This window comes from Scyliorhinus canicula, chromosome 9, assembly GCF_902713615.1.
Source record: "Scyliorhinus canicula chromosome 9, sScyCan1.1, whole genome shotgun sequence".
NCBI classification, from domain to species: Eukaryota; Metazoa; Chordata; class Chondrichthyes; order Carcharhiniformes; family Scyliorhinidae; genus Scyliorhinus; species Scyliorhinus canicula.
The window spans coordinates 55808890-55825929 of NC_052154.1; the positions used below are offsets into that span (position 1 = coordinate 55808890).

A 17040-nucleotide genomic window follows, 5' to 3' on the forward strand; every position below is an offset into this window, starting at 1 on the left:
TGCACCTATAAAAGTTGGTAAGAGTCAGTGTGGACATGCCAAATTTCCTTATTAACCTGAGAAAGTATAGGCTCTGTTGTGCTTCCTTGGTAATAGCGTCATAGTGGGTGGACCAGGACAGATATTTGGTGATGTGCACACCTCGGAACTTGAAGCTGTCAACCATCTCCACCTCGGCCCCGTTGATGCAGACAGGGGTATGTACAGTACTTTGCTTCCTGAAATCAATGACCAGCTCTTTAGTTTTGCTGGCATTGAGGGAGAGATTGTTGTAGTTACACCAGTCCACTCGGTTCTCTATTTCCCTCCTGTATTCTGACTCGTCGTTGTTCGAGATCCGACCTATTATGGTTGCATCATCAGCAAACTTGTAGATGGAATTGGAACCAAATTTTGCCATGTAGTCGTGTGTGTTCAGGGAGTAGAGCAGGGGGCTAACTACGCAACCTTGCGTAGCCCCGGTGTTGAGGACTATGGTGGAGGAGTTGTTATTTATTCTTACTGATTGTGGTGTATGGGTCAGAAAGTTAAGGATCCAGTTGCAGAGTGAGCCAAGTCCTAGATTTTGGAGCTTTGATACAAGCTTGGTTGGGATTATGGTGTTGAAGGTGGAGCTGTAGTCAATAAATAGGAGTCTGATGTACGAGTCCTTGTTGTCGAGATGCTCCAGGGATGAGTGTAGGGCCAGGGAGATGGCGTCAGCTCTGGACCGGTTGGGGCGGTATGCTGATTGCAGTGGATCTAGGCATCCCAGGAGTATGGAGTTGATGTGCTTTATCACCAACCTCTCAAAGCACTTCATTACGACTGATATCAGGGCCACCAGACGGTAGTCACTGAGGCAAGTTCTCCTTTGGCACCGGTATGATGGTGGTCATCATGAAGCAGGTGGGGACCTCCGAGCGGAGTAGGGACAGGTTGTAGATGTCCGCGAACACATCTGCCAGCTGGTCCGCGCAAGGTCTGAGTGCACTTCCAAGGACCATGTCCGAACCCGTTGCCTTCCGAGGGTTCACTTTCAGGAAGGCCGATCTGACTTCGGAAACTATGACGGTGGACATGGGTGTATCCGGGGCTGCTGGGACAGTGGACAGTGGATTGATGGTTTCCTGCTCAAACCGAGCATAGAATGCATTGAGTTTATCGGAGGGGGGGGGGGGGGGGGGGGGGGTGCGCTGCTGCCGGAGATACTGCTCGGCTTCGCTTCGTAGCCCGTTATGTTGTTTAGGCCTTGCCACGACCACCGAGAGTCTGTAATGCTAGTCTATGACTCTAGCTTGGTCTGATATTGTCTCTTGGCATCCCGGATGGCTTTGTGGAGGTTGTATCTGGATTTCTTGTAAAGGTCACGGTTGCCTGACTTGACAATATCAGACCTGTCTTTCAGTAGGGAGTCAATCTCCCGATTAAGCCATGGTTTCCAGTTGGGGAACATACATACTGCTTTCTTTGGCACGCAGTCGCCCACACATTGCTGATGAAGTCTGTGACGGCGGTGGCATACTCATTTAGGTTGATTGCTGAGTTCTTAAATATGGACCATCCACTGTCTCCAAGCAGTCACGTAGGAGCACATGCGCAGTTACCAATCCGCACCGCACATGTGCTGTTCCCAACGTTCCACACATGCGCAGTTCCCAAAGCGCAACGCACATGCGCAGTTGCCAATTTGCTGGACCTTCGCAATATATTCCGAAATCTGGAAAATTCCAAATTCTCAAACATTTCGGATAGAAAATTTTCAACCTGTATTGAAATTGCAATCTGTTCTTCTTTCACAATTGCGATCATCATTTTCTTCATGTATGTCTATATTTTGAAGGCTCAGATTACAAAAGATGGCCCTATTTTCCTTCACCCCTGTTGTGTATTCATGTTTGATCCTAGTTAGAACAAGGTCACTAAGAACTTGAGCATGTGACATACTGATGACATCATCAGCAGTTTGGGCAGGCCAACAGTCTGTGTAGTCTAGCAGCCTGTAGAGAAGATGCCTTTCCAATAAAGTTCTGTTTTGTTTGTGCCTTTGTAGTCTCCAAGATTCTCTTTTTTTTTAAAAACCACACCTACGGTAATATAAATCTAGTGGTGCACTTTTAAAATGGCCTCTCTTAACCTCAGCTTAATCCACCTGTAACTTTTGTTCAGTCACTTAAGTGTCTTGTGTGAGCAACAGGCAGGGCTATTGCCTGGAAAGTGAATTTGGGGAGGAAACATTGTACAACTCTTGCAGCTCTTAAAGTCAGCACAGGATCCCGACAGTAATTTAATTGGCATGCATGCCGCAGTGATAAACAGCAGCTCAATGAACTCCAGTCCTCAGTGCAGTCTTGCTATAACCTTATAAGAGAAAACAAAACATTACAGAGGGTTTTATAGGTCTTTGGCTGCCTTTTCACAGAACTATCAATCTGACAGAGCAACCAGGAACCTCTGTTTCCAGTTTTCTTGGGTAGTCTTCAGTGAAGACACCTGCCAGTGATGTGAAAGGTGTTAAAAATGTCACTCACTTCAGTTACATGGGGCTGATCTTAAGAGTTACTAGCAGGCGCAGAAACAGATGGGTGTAGACCCTTAAATAGTGATGCTGTGCCATTGGCAGCATCCCTCTGGCCTCCGCCTCCATGATTTTACAGGTATCAGATGGGTCACCCGCACGTGACTCAATTGAGGCCCAAAAGTAGGCAATTAGTGCCCAACTCAGGCCCTCATCTCACTGCTACTCTGATACAATGGGTGGTGTGGCCCAAGGTATAGCCAAGGAAATTTAACCCAACGGGCTGCTTGTCAGTTGCCTTATACCCAGTCTCCTGTGTCAATCGGAAATGCCAACCCCACCCCCCTCAGTTTGCCTCCCTTCATCTGCCCTGACCCCTGCCCTGTCCCTTTTGCAGCCCCCCCCCCCCCCCAACCACACTCCAACACTTTCCACCTCACCTAGACCTGTCAGCCTGGCCCCAACCAGAACTCGTATTTGCTGAATGTCCAGCAGGACCATCACTGAATCCCGCCTCCAAGGTGCAGTCAGTGGCCAGCAGCAATATGAGGTGGATAAAATTCAGGCCTAATGCTAATTTAAGGGCTGCCGCCCTTTAATTAAAGGGAGGAAGAGCCAGCTAAGTAAAAGGAGGAGTTGCACAGGAGCCCACCCGCAGCATAAAATCTAGCCCATAGAATTTAATTGCTCTCACCCGCATCGGTAATTGGTATTGTGCACAAAATGCATAGGGACCTAATAAAATAGATCTCTGTTCCTGCTGCCTCTGTTGAAAGCTCCAGAGCTGGTGCACACACAGTACTGAACACAGAAAAGAGCCATATGTCTTAGCATGGCCACCAGAAAACCTTGCTTTGACTTATCAGAGCAGAAAGGGTTGCTGGAGCCAAGGATAAACAAAGATCTATCATAATATAGTGGCTCAGCCTCAAAAACATTGAGAATTCAGTGAACCTGCTGCAGATGGTGGAATTTTGTCTATCTCTAGGAAGTTGCACTGGCTGCACGAGCAGGAGTGGTGATCATGAAGGTGGGATTCAGTGATGGTTCTACTGGCCATTCAGTAAATTTGAGTTCTCGGTGGGGCCAGGCTGACAGGTCCCAGTGAAATGAATGTGGGTTTATTTCCATTTGTAGGCAAGAACTTTGACAATGTTTTTTAAAAATCGGAAACAGGGCAAACGAACTCTTCAGGAAAATGTCATTGTTTCCCCGTTGGTTTGTGAGTAAATTTGACAGGCTATCTTCTGATCTGGAAGTGACTTTCACTGACATTTTTACTCTAAATCAATCCAAATGCTGATCCCAAACATAAACCTATTCAGTGTAATTCATAATGTCACACACAATCGCAAATTATCCCTGGTTATAGAGAGCCTCAATCTAAAATGATCATACTTTGGGGGAAAAGGCTTTGTAATAAATTCAGGTATATTAATGTGATGGTAGCAACAGGAAATTCTTTGATGTGCTTATACATGCAGTATATTTTGATATAATATTTCCAAAGTTAATTGCCTTGTAGGTGATAGAGGTACTTATAAGGGCGGAGGATGGTCTCTTCAGAGAAGTAGTAAAACATCTAAATCATATTGAGGAAACAATCCTGGAAAATATGGCGTGGAAACAAGAATCCCCCCTTTGGGATGGAATCAAAGATGCAGAAAACAAGGTTCCAACATGTGAGGAGGTGAGTGTCCATCTACAATTTATTGTTCAGTGAATAGCATGAATAAGGTGGTTTCACTCAAACTGCTGTGCAGAGCTTACTGCCCCTTTCCTATACTGTGTATACTGCACCCATTACTGCCTAATCAGCAGTAATGAAAAGAACTGCTAAAGCCACTCAGAAAATGCAGCTAGCCATGCAATTTCCTCAGATCTTCCATAAGATTATTGTAGCAGATTGGAAGAAGCACTGCAGAAACTCTTCCTCCGCCCCCCCCACCCCATCCAGTCTGAGGGCACTCCATTCTTAGGATATGTTTAAAGAGCTAGCAGTGGCTTCACTTGACTTTCAAGGTGATATGATTGAGGTTTTTAAAACAATATAGAAATTAGATTTCAATAATAAAGGACAGCATTCCATTAACTTTCTTGGTTACATGCTTTACCTGCAAACTAACCTTTTATGACTCTTGCAGGAGGATACCAAGATATCTCTACACCTCGATATTTTTCAGCTGTTCTCTGTTTAATGCTTTGCTTTTTTATTCTTTCTGCCAAAGTGAACACCTTTGCATTTTCTCATATTATACTCCCATCTGCCAGATTTCTGACCACTCACTCAACCTATCAATATATATTTGAAAACGTCTTATGTCTTCTTCACAACATACTTACCTATCTTTGTGTCATCTGTAAATTGAACTACCATGCCTTTGCTCCGCTCATCTAAGTCATTGCTGTGAGTTGTAAAAAGTTGAGGCCCCAGCAGACCCTTGCAGGACTTCACTTGTCACATCCTGATGAATTATAACATAGTTTATTTTCTTCACAAGAAATTTAACACTTCATCTTATTAACAGAAAACAATTAGAAGTAACCAGGGTGAAGTATGAAATGGTGAAATATTGGAACAAACAGAAATGATTTCAAATTTGTACATTCTTTCAGGTGATGCCGCCACATTACTTTGAAAATCTGGAAAACACTGGAAACAGTGAGATGTCCTCTCCCATTACTCATACACGATTGAAGGAGGTTCGCACTGAGAGTGGCAGGAAAGGTATGAATTTACACCTTGGCTCTCCTTGTGCAGAGTTTTTCTGCCCGGGAAGCACAAATCAGGAATTCTTGTGTCGTCACTGCCACAGCTCGAATCCCCATCCATTTAACTTGGTAGCATCATTTGGTGCACTTACATGTATTCTGAGCTGTTTGCTTCACTTATGCTGTTCTTCTTCATGTCGGCTCTGTGGGCAAGTAATACTAAGCCAAATAAATCATGAAGTGCAGCCTGTACCTGTCCTGAATTGTGAGATTTTGGGCAGCAGGCAAACATACCGTTGCATTTACTAAAATACTAACAGGAGTATCCTTTCTCAGAAAATGCATCTGATGAAGCCACTGAATAGCAGTCCGAAAATATTTATTTATTTGTTTTAACAATTATTACTCAAGCGCACTCCTGCTGCTGTCTCTCTAGATACCATTGCATCACCTACCACACTGCACGATCGATACAGCTCTCCGACTGCAAGTAATGCGAGGAGGAGACTGTTTGTGGATAGTGACAACAATCCAGACTCTTCAAGCAACATGCTCAGAATTTCCCAGCAACAAACAATTAACACCGTTCCAGTCCAGAATGTGACCACTGAGACTGTTTCTATTGCACATGTCCCTGGACAGACCTTAGTCACCATGGCAACTGCAACTGTCACAGCTACCAATGGACAAACTGTTACTATACCAGTTCAAGGCAAGTGATTTATACAAAATATGTTTTTTTTTTAAACAATTTTTATTCAGGTTTTCACAAAATATCAATAACAGAAAATATTAACAAAAAATATTAACAACTAAGAAAAACAAGAAATAGCAAAACACCCCCCCGGTAAATACAAAAAAGAAGAAATAAATTAACACCAGTCACAAACAAAGAACACATGTACACGTCCCTTCAACCCAACCCACCGAAACGACCCCCCCCCCCCCCCCCCCCCCCGGGCTGCTGCTGCTGCTGGCCTTTTTCCCTACTGTTCTGCCAGGGAATCTAGGAAAGGCTGCCACCGCCTAAAAAAACCTTGTACTGATCCCCTCAGGGCAAATTTCACCCTCTCCAATTTTATGAACCCCGCCATATAATTGATCCAGGCCTCCACGCTTGGGGGCCTCGCATCCTTCCACTGAAGAAGAATCCTCCGCCGGGCTACTAGGGACGCAAAGGCCAGAACGCTGGCCTCTTTTGCCTCCTGCACTCCCGGCTCCACTGCAACCCCAAATATTGCGAGTCCCCAGCCTGGCTTGACCCTGGATCCTACCACCCTCGACACCGTGCTTGCTACCCCCTTCCAAAATTCCCCCAGCGCTGGGCATGCCCAGAACATATGGGCATGGTTCGCTGGGCTCCCCGAGCACCTAGTACACCTGTCTTCGCCCCCAAAGAACCTACTCATCCTCGTCCCGGTCATATGAGACCTATGTAGCACCTTGAACTATATGAGGCTAAGCCTCGCACAAGAAGAGGAGGAGTTCACTCTTTCCAGAGCATCCGCCCACGTCCCCCCCTCAATCTCCTCACCCAGCTCCTCTTCCCATTTACCCTTCAGCTCCTCCACCGAGGCCTCGTCTACCTCCTGCATCACTTGGTACATGTCCGAAATCCTCCCCCCTCCAACCCACACCTCCGAGAGCACCCTGTCCTGGACCCCACGTGGGGGCAACAGAGGGAACCCCGCCACCTGCCGCCTGGCAAACGCCCTTACCTGCATATACCTAAAAATGTTCCCCGGGGGGAGCCAGAATTTCCCCTCTAACTCACCCAGGCTCACAAACTTCCCGTCTACAAACAGGTCCCTCAACCTCCTAACACCAGCCCTGTGCCAACTCAGGAACCCGCCATCGATTCTCCCTGGGACAAACCGGTGGTTCCCCGGTATCGGAGACCCCATTGAGACCCCCACCTCCCCCTGTGCCATCTCCATTGCCCCCAAATTTTGAAGGTAGCCGTCACCACCGGGCTCGTGGTATACCTTGTTGGTGGGAGCGGCAACGGCGCCGTTACCAGCGTCTCCAGGCTCATGTCCACACAGGACACCATCTCCATCCTTTTCCATGCTGCCCCTTCCCTGTCCATTACCCACTTACGCACCATCGCTGCATTGGCAGCCCAATAGTACCCACAGAGGTTGGGCAGCGCCAGCACCCCCCTATCCCTGCCCCGCTCCAAAAACACCCTTCTCACCCTCGGGGTCCCGTGCGCCCATACAAATCCCGTAATACTCCTGTTGACCCTCCTAAAAAAAGGCCTTCGGGATAAGGATGGGAAGGCACTGGAACAGGAACAAAAACCTCGGGAGCACCGTCATCTTGACTGACTGCACCCTGCCTGCCAGCGACAGCGGCAACATGTCCCATCTTTTAAACTCCTCCATTTGCTCCACCAGCCTAGTGAGGTTAAGTTTGTGTATGGCCCCCCAGCTCCTGGCCACCTGGACTCCCAGGTACCTAAAGCTCCTCTCCGCCCTTTTTAGTGGGAGCCTACCAATCCCCTCCTCCTGATCCCCCGGGTGCACGACGAACAGCTCGCTCTTACCCAGGTTGAGCTTGTACCCTGAAAAGTCCCCAAATTCCCTGAGAATCTTCATCACCTCCGGCATTCCCCCCACTGGGTCCGCCACATATAGCAATAAGTCATCTGCATAAAGCAACACTCGGTGCTCCGCCCCACCCCGCACCAGTCCCCTCCAGTTCCTCGACTCCCTCAACGCCATGGCCAGGGGGACAAGGGACATCCCTGTCTCGTCCCTCGGTATAACCGAAAGTACTCCGATCTCCTCCTATTCGTAGCCACGCTCGCCATCGGGGCCTCATATAACAACCTCTCCCATAGGACAAACCCCTCCCCAAACCCAAACCTTTCCAGCACCTCCCACAAGTACCCCCACTCAACCCTATCAAAGGCCTTCTCCGCGTCTAGCACCACCACTATCTCCGTTTCCCCCGCTACCACCAGCATCATTATAACATTCAAGAGCCTCCATATGTTGGTGTTCAGCTGCCTTCCCTTCACGAACCCCGCCTGATCCTCGTGGATGACCCACGGCACACAGTCCTCTATCCTTGTGGCCAAGATCTTCGCCAACAGCTTGGCGTCTACATTTAACAGCGAGATCGGCCTGTATGATCCACACTGCAGGGGGTCATTGTCCCGCTTAAGGATCAAGGAAATCAGCGCCCGGGACATAGTCGGGGGCAAACCCCCCCCCCCCCTTGCCTCGTTGAAGGTCCTAACCAACAGGGGACCCAGCAGGTCTGCATACATTTTATAGAATTTGACCGGGAACCCATCCGGCCCCGGCGCCTTCCCCGACTGCATGCTCCCTATCCCTTTGACCAGCTCCTCCAGCTCAATCGGCGCCCCCAGTCCCTCCACCTGCCCCTCCTCCACCTTCGGGAATCTCAGCCGGTCTAAGAAGCGCCCCATTCCCCCCCCCCCTCCGCTGGGGGATCAGACCGATACAATTCCCCGTAAAAGTCCCTGAAGACCCCATTGATGTCTACCCCACTTCGCACCACATTCCCTCCCCTATCTTTAACTCCACCAATCTCCCTGGCCGCATCCCGCTTACGGAGCTGATGCGTCAGCATCCTACTCACCTTCTCCCCATATTCATATACCGCTCCCTGTGCCTTCCTCCACTGAGCTTCCACCTTTCTGGTGGTCAGTAAGTCGAACTTGGCCTGAAGACTACGCCGCTTCCCCAGCAATCCTTCCTCCGGAGCCTCCGAGTATCTCCTATCCACCCTCACCAACTCCCCCACCAGCCTCTCCCTCTCTCTCTGCTCTCTCCTCTCCCTATGGGCTCGGATTGAGATCAACTCCCCGCTAATCACCGCCTTCAATGCCTCCCAGACCGTCCCCACTCGGACCTCCCCATTATCATTGGCCTCCAGGTACCCCTTGATACATCCTCGAACCCGCCCGCCCACCTCCTCATATGCCAGCAGCCCCACCTCCAAGCGCCAGAGCGGGCGCTGGTCTCTCTCCTCCCCCAGCTCGAAGTCCACACAGTGCGGGGCATGATCCGAAATGACTATCGCCGAATATTCAGCATCCTCCACCCTCAAAATCAGCCCCCTACTCATAATTAAAAAATCGATCCGGGAATAGGCCTTATGCACATGGGAGAAGAATGAAAACTTCCTGGTCCTCGGTCTCGCAAACCTCCAAGGATCCACCCCTCCCATCTGGTCCATAAACCCCCTCAACACCTTAGCCGCCGCTGGCCTCCTACCCGTCCTGGACCTGGATCGATCCAATGGGGGATCCAGCACTGTATTGAAGTCCCCCCCGTTATCAGGCCCCCCGTCTCCAGATCTGGAATGCGGCCCAACATGCGCCGAATAAAACCCGCATCGTCCCAGTTCGGGGCGTATACATTCACCAGCACCACCCGCTCCCCCTGCAGCGTGCCGCTCACCATCACATACCTCCCGCCGCTGTCAGCCACCACATTTGACGCCTCAAACGACACCCTCTTTCCCACCAGGATCGCCACCCCACGAATTTTTACATCCAGCCCTGAATGAAACACTTGGCCTACCCATCCCTTCCTCAGTCTAACCTGGTCTGCCACCTTCAGGTGCGTCTCCTGAAGAATGGCCACGTCCGCCTTCAGCCCCTTAAGGTGCGTAAACACACGGGCCCGTTTGACCGGCACATTCAGTCCCCTCACATTCCAAGTTATCAGCCAGATCAGGGGTATCCCTGCCCCCCTCCCCTGCCGACTAGCCATAACCCTTCCCCTGCCCGCCACTGGCCAGTGCCCCCCGCTCGGCCCGTTCCCCACTGCGGCAAACCCCCATCTCGAGGACCCCTCCCAGCCGTGTTACTCCCTCCATAGTACTCCCGTAAGCCAGCTGACCCCGGCAACTCCCACCACTCCTCCGCCCCCTCCCAGCATGGAGCTACTCCTCCTCCCCAGTGCCCACCAGCAGGCTCTCCTCCTCCCCCTCCCGCTCTCACACGGGAAAAAAGCCTGCGCTTCTCAGCTCCGACCCCGCCCCCATCAACCCTCAGCACGGGAAAAAGCCAGCGCTTTCCACCTGCCCGACCCCGCCTCCTCTAAGGCAGCTCCCATTGTCGGCCCAAGCCCCTCGCGGGGCCTCAGCCGCCTTCCCACCATCAGCTCCCCACACTGCAAGTCTACCCCCCGCCTCGAGCCCATCCACCGAACCCACGCAAAAGGACAGTGCCCCGCCCGCCCTGAAAACAACACAGAACCAGCATTAAACAGAAAGCCCCCCCTCAGAAAATAACACAGTTACATACAGACCCCCGCACCCAACCCTCAGTTTGAGTCCAACTTCTCGGCCTGCACAAAGGCCCACGCCTCCTCCGGGGACTCGAAGTAAAAGTGTCGGTCCTTGTAGGTGACCCACAAACGCGCCGGCTGCAACATGCCAAACTTCATTCCTTTTCTGTGTAGCACCGCCTTCGTCCGGTTGTACCCGGCCCTCCGCTTAGCCACCTCCGCACTCCAGTCCTGGTAGATCCGCACCACCGCATTCTCCCACCTGTTGCTCCGCTCCTTCTTGGCCCACCTGAGCACACACTCCCGGTCAACAAACCAGTGGAACCGCACCAGCACCGCCCGTGGCGGCTCATTCGGCTTGGGCCTCCTTGCCAGTATTCTGTGGGCCCCCTCCAGCTCCAGGGGCCTCTGGAAGGACCCAGCTCCCATCAGCGAATTCAGCAGGACGATCACGTAGGCCCCCAGGTCTGACCCCTCCAGCCCCTCCGGGAGGCCCAGGATCCGCAAATTTTTCTGCCTCGTCCGGTTCTCCATCTCCTCGAACCACTCCTGCCACATTTTATGGAGTGCCTCATGCATTTCCACCTTTACTGCAAGGGCTGAGGCCTCATCCTCTCTTTCAGAGGCCTGCTGTCGGATCTCCCGGATTGCCACCCCCTGGGCTGTCTGAGTCTCCAGCAGCTTGTCTATGGAAGCCTTCAACGGCTCTAGCAGCTCCGCTTTGAGCTCCCGAAAGCAGCGCCGGAGAGTCTCCTGCTGTTCCTGTGCCCACTGCCTCCATTCCTCTAGGTCTCCGCCGGCCGCCATCTTGTTCTTCTTCCCTCGCTCTTTCTTTGGCGCTGCCACCGCTATCTTGCTCGCCCCACTCCTGGTCCAGGCCATATACCGCTGGGGAACTGCTGCTGACTCCTTCCCATGTCGGGAATCATCGAATAAGTACCTCTGGGGGCCCTAAAAAGAGCCCAAAAGTCCGTTCCTGGCGGGAGCTGCCGAAAGTGCGGCTTAGCTCCGCATAGCCGCAACTGGAAGTCTATACATAAAATGTTAACGTTTACCTACTGCCTTGCCCCTATTATTATGGATATTTAAACTTTACGTTGGGACTGCAGATAATATCAAAAGTCAATTCTGCAAAATATTTTCAAATATGAATTTTCCACCTGCAGAATTACAAACTAACGATAGAAGGAATTTTCCAGGAACTAGTAAGTGGTTGATTTGTAAGACCAGCCAAAAATTATTATTAGCTCAGAAAACCCAACTGGGAATCTTATTTGGAATTTTCTTATTTCTTTGCATAAGTTCTGCTAAGTTTCAATTGAAGTGTTCCTGTTGCAGGCGAAAAGGTTTACTTGGATTTAAAGTTGGAAGTTCAGGACTCACAAAGAACACAACGTATTTTGTGCACTTCTGACTATTTTGATAAACCTCGTTCACAAATATCTAAGATCAGTTATTAGGCATTTTTGATTATTTGAACTATTCTTGTCAAGTGACGTTAAAGGTATTTTTGTCCATGCTTTGTCTTTAGCAAACTGCTAATTTTTTTTTTAATCCTCAGGTATTGCAAATGAAAATGGAGGAATTACTTTCATCCCGGTTCAGCTCAGTGTCACTGGACAGGCCCAGTCTGTGGCAAATACCATTCAACCCCTTTCTGCCCAGACCCTTGCCAGTAGTCATCAGTTAGCTGGTACTGCAGTGCAGATTGTTGGGCAGGTGCCAATTCAACAATCCCCAGGTCAAAGACAAAACCAACACCAAGTGTCCACGAGCAGCAAACCCAAAAAGACAGGCTCTGTAGCTTTGTTCTTTAGAAAGGTATGTTTCTTTGTGGGTATGAGAGTTAACGTTTATTATGGTGAGGTACTTCAGCACTGGAGAAAGAAATACTTTTTATACCCAGTATAAAGGTACTTAGGACAGAATTTTCCCATAAGAGTGTCAGGCTCTGGCTGAAATCTGGCATGTATGTTTGCAGATGCACTGCCTTGTTCCCAGATCAGATTTCCTGGTGCTCTGACAAAAGATAAATCAGGGGGTGTGGTGTATGCTGCCAGTTTGGCAGGCTGGGGCCTGGTAGAGCCAGCCAGAGATCGGGCACCATCTTTAAAGGGCGCCCTGATCAGCAGAGATTTGAAGTGACCCTTACCACCAAGGTATCACCAATTCTTCTCCCCTCTTCCCCCATCCCGGCCGCCATCCTCCATCCACAGCCAACAATTCTTTTCCACCCCTTCTGTGCCTGTAAGTTCCCTCCCTCAGTAGCCGCTCCCCTGCCACTGACAATTCTCCCTTCAAATTATTGTGGATGCTGGAATCTGAAACAAAAACAGAAAATACTGGCAATCTCAACAGGCCTGACAGCATCTGTGAAGAGAGAAGGAAGCTAACATTTTTGAGTCTGGATGACTCTTTGCCAAAATTCCCTTCAAAGGCCTTGGCGCTCTTTTCCTCTCTCCATCACACATAACAGGAACACACACACACACCCCCCCCACCCCCCACCCACCCAATTGGGCTCGCCAGAGGGCCAATCCCAGCACTGCCACCAGCACAGGCTGGCATTGTCAAGTTAGGACTGGCAAGGATCAGTGGGCGTGTCTCCCCACTCCCCCTCCCGCAGGGGGACTATGCTTACTTTTGCAACCCTAGGGGGATTCCCCTCGACTGATTCCCACCTTCATATACGTGTTGTAAACCTCACCAATGTGACATCATATGACATATGAATATTAATTGAGCAGGCCGCCTCCGCAGCTGTGAAACACGCAATGGGTTGTGCAGAAAAGCCCACCCTAGATTTCAGTTGCGTTAAACATCAGCTTTCAAACTGAGGTACGGGATTCCTATTGGGACCACCAGAGGGAATATTTTCTTTGTTACTTGTAATAAAGCTGCAAATGCAAATTCATAGAATACATTTGTGATTATGGTGTGAATAACAAACATGTCACTCCTATTCTCAGTAATATAGGGCAAAAGCAGTGTTGAGGCTTGGAAGGCTTTTAATATGCCAAAGTCACAGAATGAAGTCATTCTTGTATGTTCGATACTTCTTCAAACTGCGGGACAATGATTTATCTGAGAGGCTGGAAATAAAAGTTAGGATTTGTATCATACCTTTTTTCCAACTGGACATTCCTTCTCCTTGTCATTTTCTGTCTGCCATTTAGTTAAGTAACATTTGTAGCAAATAAATGGTAAGTTAAGCCTATTTGCTGAATTAAAATTGGACAACAGCTTGTAAATTCTTTACCACTCTTTCCCTGCTTTCCGATGTTCTGTTTTCTTGGGGTTGGGTAACTCTGGATCTGTTCTTGGGCTTTTTAAAATGAATAGAGCTGCTCTGGGTTGAAGGCTGCATTTCATCACTCCCCAATGTAGCCCAGAGAGGAAGAGACTGGATATGGTAGGATGTCATGGGGCAGAAAATTTTTATAACCAGGTATGCTGCCAGATGATTGCTTCTGTTTGTGCTGTTGTTAAACTAGGTTTATCATTTGGCAAGTGTTCGCCTGCGGGACCTCTGTGCAAAACTCGACATTACTGATGACTTGAGGAGAAAAATCTGGACATGTTTCGAATATTCTTTGGTCAACTGCACGGATCTTATGGTTGATAGACACTTGGACCAACTATTGATGTGTGCTGTTTATATAATGTCTAAGGTAAAATCTACATTGAATATATCACAGAGAATAGTTAGAATAAATGGCTTGCATGAAGATTTATATATTCAGCTTCCTTTTATTAACTTTCAAATTTTCCTTTTAAAATGTTATTTTAATTATCTATTTATAAACTAGTCACAGGAAAGACTTTAAGTATTTTCACAGAATCCCTACAGTGCAGTAAGTAGGAGGCCATTTGGTGCATCAAAACCGCACCGAATTCTGAAAGAGCACTCCACCCAAGCCCACTTCTCTGCCCTATCCCAATAGCCCCTTACCCTAACCCACCCATCCCTGGACACTTAGGGGCAATTTAACATGGCCAATCCACCAATCTTTGGACTGTGGGAAGAAACTGGAGCACCAGGAGGAAACCTACGCAGACATTGCAAGAAAGTGCAAACTCCACACAGTCACCCAAGGCCGGAATTGAACCCAGGTTCCTGCCGCTGTGAGGCAGCAGTGCTAACTACTTTCTAAAGTACATTATACCACACCCTTTAGTAGTTGCACTTCCGATGTATTGAGCTGCGAAGTACGAATAATTAATTCATTCAAAGTTAATTGCGTGCACTATTTTTTAAATGACAAACTGAATGTTCGATAGCAACTTGAAACTTGCTTCAACAGATCTGTTGCCCCTGTCTCCAGTCCATGGGCTTGGCATTCCTGTGGCTTAAATGTCAACATTGACCTTGTAGACTCTGTTGAACATGTAAGTTCTTATCCTTTATTGACATTAAAAGCAAAATGGTGCTACAACATATGAGAAGTCCAAAGTCCAAGCTTCAAGTCTATTCAAATATACACCCAATATGTATGCTTTCCTGCCAATCTTTGTGTATTTATTAATTCTTGATGAAAATAAAATGCATTTTAAGTATATATTCAACAGGAAATTCGCTAGCTGCAGTCAATAACAGATTGTGTTTGTTTAGGATCAAGGTAATTAGTAAAGCATGTTTGACCTCCCCTTTCTCCAAGTGTGAGGATCGAGGTATCATGTATTGGAGTAGAACTTCCTACAGGAAAGTAATTGGGAATTTACACCTAAACTTTGGGTACCCATTTTGCTGTGGTATGTTTACACCCCAATGTCCTGCTAATATCATTAACAAAAGGTGGAATCTAAAAATGACTGAAAAAACAGAAATATGTGTGGCCTGAGGAAAGCTCCAAACCTATGCCAGATAGTCTTTTTTAAGTGTGAAAGTTAGAATTTAATCTCATCTAACTATCGTTCTTGCACATAAGGCAGAGACAAATACACCCTGGGAATAAGTCTAAAGTATCTTGAGAATTTTGGTTCCGTGTTATGCATTTAACTACAACCCAGCCAATTGGCTTTGATTTTTTTCGATTGTTTTATCAGATCCCTCTGCCTGAACATTTCTCCACCCATAATAATGACCCTGACCCCAAATTTCCCAACATTACCATAGAATCCTTACAGTGCAGAAGGAGGCCATTCGGCCCATTGAGTCTGCACCAACCCTTTGAATGAGCACTCTACTCATTTACACAATCCTCCATCCACCCCACCCCTGTAACCCCATAATCTAACTTGCACAGTCCTCGACATTAAGGGGCAATTTATCATGGCCAATCCACTTAACCAGCACATCTTTGGACTGTGGAAGGAAACCGGAACACCCGGAGGAAACCTACGCAGACTCTGGGAGAACGTACAAAACTGCACACAATCACCCAAGGCCGGAATTGAACCTGGGTCCCTGATGGGACAGCAGTACTAACTACTGTGTCATCGTGCCACCCATTATATGTGAGTTTTCTGCAATTGTGCTTGCTCTGCTGGGTAGTGGAGAGTAGATTTTGACTTTGTGCTCTAGTGTAAAATTGCTTACATATCTCCTGATTTTTATTTACGTTGATTTTCATGTGTTAGGAAAACAGTACCTTGTGCTACTTTTTGAATCAGTATAAAATAACTTTTTTATTTTCAGGTAACAAAAGAAGATAGATCCTTCCAGAACATAATGCGTAGTTATAGAACCCAGCCACAGGCCAGCAGCAATGTAAGTGTTAACATTTTGGGATACATTATATAAGTACCATAAGACATAGGAGCATAATTTGGATATTTGTCTCATCAAGTCTACTCCCCCATTCAATCATAACTGATATTTTTCACATCCCCATTCTCCTGCCTTCTCCCCATAACCCCTGATCCCCTGAGTAATCAAGAACCTATCGATCTCTGTCACAAAAACACTCAGTGACTTGGCCTCCACAGCCTTCTGTGGCAATGAGTTCCACTGATTCACCACACTCTGGCTGAAGAAATTCCTCCTCATCTCTGTTTTAAATGATCGACCCTTCAATCTGAGACTGTGTCCTCTGATTCTAGTTTCTCCTACTAGTGGAAACATCCTCTCCACGTTCACTCTATCTAGCCCTCACAGTATTATGTAAGTTTCAATGAGATCCCCTTGTTATCCTTCTGAACTCCATCGAGTACAGACCCAGAGTCCTCAACCGTTCCTTCATTCCGGGGATCATTCTTGTGAACCTCCTCTAGACCCTCTCCAAGGTGAGCACACCCTTCCTTAGATATGAGGCCCTAAACTGCTCACAATATTCCAAATGGAGTCTGACCAGGGCCTTACACAGCCTCAACAATACATCCCTGCTCTTGTATTCTAGCCCTCTCGACTTGAATGCTAATATTGTATTTGCCTTCTGATGTGTTGGGTAAGCTGGGTCTGCGAGGACTGCGTTTACTGCAGTAGTGAGAGAGACAGGCTTCCAACACTTGAAGAAATGTAACTCGATTTTATTGAACTCTTAACTATCATACATGCTTTAACTGTGGGTTGACACTATGCTGACTTGACTGGAGACCTGAGGCTAACCTGACCAGACTATC

General features: G+C 48.1%; 1 protein-coding gene across 1 annotated transcript in view; it reads left to right on the forward strand.

Moving 5' to 3' along the window:
- rbl2 (retinoblastoma-like 2 (p130)) overlaps window positions 1-17040 on the forward strand; it is a 192211-nt gene that overhangs the window by 132797 nt on the left and 42374 nt on the right. Inside the window, exons 13-18 of the mRNA XM_038806723.1 lie at window positions 4023-4187; window positions 5114-5225; window positions 5646-5921; window positions 12041-12300; window positions 13974-14150; window positions 16118-16189. Coding sequence (XP_038662651.1) covers window positions 4023-4187; window positions 5114-5225; window positions 5646-5921; window positions 12041-12300; window positions 13974-14150; window positions 16118-16189 — 1062 coding nt within the window. The remainder of the gene's footprint in view (window positions 1-4022; window positions 4188-5113; window positions 5226-5645; window positions 5922-12040; window positions 12301-13973; window positions 14151-16117; window positions 16190-17040) is intronic.